The sequence below is a fragment of the Equus quagga genome, unplaced genomic scaffold, assembly GCF_021613505.1.
Source record: "Equus quagga isolate Etosha38 unplaced genomic scaffold, UCLA_HA_Equagga_1.0 1164_RagTag, whole genome shotgun sequence".
Taxonomy (NCBI): domain Eukaryota; kingdom Metazoa; phylum Chordata; class Mammalia; order Perissodactyla; family Equidae; genus Equus; species Equus quagga.
This window is the reverse complement of record NW_025795790.1, coordinates 9979-13170: the sequence shown is the minus strand read 5'-3', so window position 1 is coordinate 13170 and position 3192 is coordinate 9979. Positions and strand designations below refer to the sequence as shown.

Genomic DNA, 3192 nt, shown 5'->3' with positions numbered 1-3192 from the left:
GGGCCCCAGGAGGTTTGGGTACAGACTGCAGGTGCTGGGGGAGCACTGTGTGCTCACTGCACAGAGGTAGGTGGCTGAGTCACTGGGCTGGGAATCTCTGATGAGCAGAGAGACATATTGGCCGGCTTTATTCAGATGCGCTGTAAATCTTCCTTCATCCTCGTCACCACTGGAGTATATGTACATCAGCAACTCAGGGCCTTTCCCAGAATACTGTCTGTACCACATGAAGTACTGGGAAGCGCTGTCACTATAAGTGCAGTTGAGAGAGGCAACATCTCCCTCTGGAACACGCAGAGATCCAGGACTCTGCTCCACTGCCTTCTGTTGGCTCCTCACACCTGTGCAAAAAGACAATGGTCAGTTAAAGAATATTGATTGGGTAGTGGAAGATTTCCAGAATTTAAATGATCTTTTCACAGCCCTCATACCCCTACCTTCCCTTAGTTAGAGGGAAAAAAATTTCACATTTCTACCTGCAGGCCCACAATAGACAATAACTCCAAATATTGTACTCGATGTTTCTATAGAGATGCCAAAACTCACAGGTTAACTGAAGCCACAGAGTCACTATTAAAACTCTAGAGCATTTCATCATTCTTTCCTCCCGTGGTTCACTGAGAATTCAAATTTCAAACCCTAAAAAAGTGAGTCTAGCTCAGACATTTCTAATTCTTCTGCTTTAGGAATCAAAAAAAGAACCAATTCTACCAATTAAAAAAAAGACTTCACTACTCTTGCTACACCACCAATCCCCTCCTCTCATCTCTCTCTCTCTTTCTCTCTCTCTCTCTCTCTCTCTCTCTCACACACACACACACACACACAAAGACTTGAGAGCTTTCCTCAGAGTCCCTGAGAAGACACTGCCATCTTGTGGACTCATGACAGTGATCAAAGACATATTCAAAATGTAGACCCTTATTATGTGAACTGATGAAAGTAAAAATTTGCCACTCAAATTAAAAATTTGAGAAGCATGCGGTCCAAGTCAAGGTGTGTGGGGAAAGGGAGATGCGTATGTGCCTGTGTTTTATATCAAATGGCAATTCTTGTCTGAGCAAAAGCGTTTATATCAAAGAGCCACTTTCCTGCACTGAATAATCAGTCATAAAGTGCTCTACTCTAGACGTCTGCATGAGGTTCTCATGATTTAAGGAGCGTTTCATATCGCGTAGTTCTTCTCCACATCAGGCCACATGCCTCCTGTCTCATTTGCTCACTTCCAACTTCTAAATAAATCTATTCTAAATTAAAATAATGCTTTCAAGACAGAATGACCTAAAATCTAACTGAACAAACATGTTTCCAGCTCACAACCTGGAAGAATTTTTAACAAGATCAGAGACTAGATGAGTTTGGGTTTCATCACTCCATTTTGCACCAATAACACCTCTGTGTTAAAAAACTACTTACTTTGGCTATTATTATTGTTATTACTGCAATAGAGATAGGCCTGACTTCAGTACCTAGACTGTAAATAAAATCCAATATTCGATTCATTTGTCCAATTCTTCTTATTCCCTTTTCTTGTATAAAGTTCTAGTATCTAGGGATTAATATTCAAGAGTTATATATCTGGGGCCAGCCCGGTGGTGCAGCGGTTAGGTTTGCACTTTCTGCTTCGGCGGCCTGGGGTTCAGTGGCCTGATCCCAGGCGCTGTGGCAGGCATCCCACATATAAAGTAGAGTAAGATGGGCACAGATGTGAGCTCAGGACCAGTCTTCCCCAGCAAAAAGACGAGGATTGGTGGCAGATGTTAGCTTAGGGCTAGTCTTCCTCAAACAAAAAAAAAGAGAATTATGGATCTGGCCTCGCTCTCTCTGTATTTCCATCCTACCCTAACCAGCAAACCAGATTCATCAAAGGGCTATTTCTGCAAGAAGCTTAATTGGATCTACTTAGAAACAACCACAGACAGCTGCTGTTCCTCCTTGTTCCACAACCTGCCTCATGTCCTTGCAGAATCTAATGGCTGGAGATGAGCAAGGCAGCAGGCCCTTTTCAGGAACCATGTAACTAGTCCCCATCAAAGATGGACTATTCAGGTCCTTCCCATTCCCACCAACACCTGTGTAGGGAACAGAATGAGGAAGAAGATGCTAACGTTGAAATCTCTTTCTCTAAGAGTGCATGGCATTTGACAGAACTCACACAGCCATTTCTGAGGAAAGGTAAAAACCAAAGGAGGTGTTACAGCAACACAAGACAGCAACAACCACAATCTTAGAAAACAGGAAAACCAGATATAAAGCCTTAAAAGTACAATGTGGACCTGAAGCAAAGTCTTTATAAGAAGCACCCTTCTTTTTAAATACTTGTAACAAAATTAATATACATGGGTTAATACATCCAATATTGTGGTGGATCCAAAGCCATATCAGTGTTAGCAAAATGACAGAATTCAGTCAGCATCAAACTTGTCCTGCACGCAAGAGCTTCTGTTCTTAATAATGTCTCAAGAATGCATGAAACTCCTTCAGATGACTGAAGGACAGTGTTATGGTCATCAATCAAAAAGAAAAAACCCATCGCCTCCCCATGTAATTTCAGTAGTCTTCATTTTCCACAGTAGTTAATTTTTAGGTATATCTTGTGAACCTCAAATTACTTCAAAACAGGCTCCCATTGAAAGGCAACTTATCTTACAATAATGTAAACGCTACTAATTTTGTATACATTTGAAATATATCAGCTGTACTACTAAAAACAAAAAACAAAGGAGATCTGTATACATGTGGAAACACATCTTTACTCGTTGTTTTTCCATTAACATAACTTTGTTACACATTTGTTTTTAAATTGTATAGGAAAAAGGAGGAGACACAAAGAAAAAATACAAAAATACTGGCTTTATATTTATTTGTGTAGTTATCTTTACCATTGTTCATTATTTTTTTATCGCTCCAGATTACTGTCTAGTGCCATTTCATTTCAGCCCTAAAGACTCCCTTTAGAATTTCTTCCAGGGCAGATCTACAACTGATGAACACCCTCAGGTGTTATTTATCTGGGAATGTGTTAATTTCTCCTTTAATTTTTAAAGAGAGTTTGATAGATACAGAATTGTGGGGTGACACTTTTTTTCTTTCAGCCTTAAAATATATCATCCTACTGCCTTCTTGCTTCCATGAGATCTATGAGAAATTGACTGTTAATCTTAATAAAGATTCCTTGTTTGTAATTAATCC

The 3192-nt window shown here is 39.9% G+C and overlaps 1 gene segment (V, D, J or C); it reads right to left on the bottom strand.

Annotated features, from left to right (window-relative positions):
* The window catches only part of LOC124232790 (T cell receptor alpha variable 12-2-like), a 2024-nt gene extending 1426 nt beyond the window's left edge, over positions 1–598 (bottom strand). Inside the window, 2 exon segments of the V gene segment in view lie at positions 58–341; positions 547–598. Coding sequence covers positions 58–341; positions 547–598 — 336 coding nt within the window.
* Positions 599–3192: the final 2594 nt, after the last annotated feature.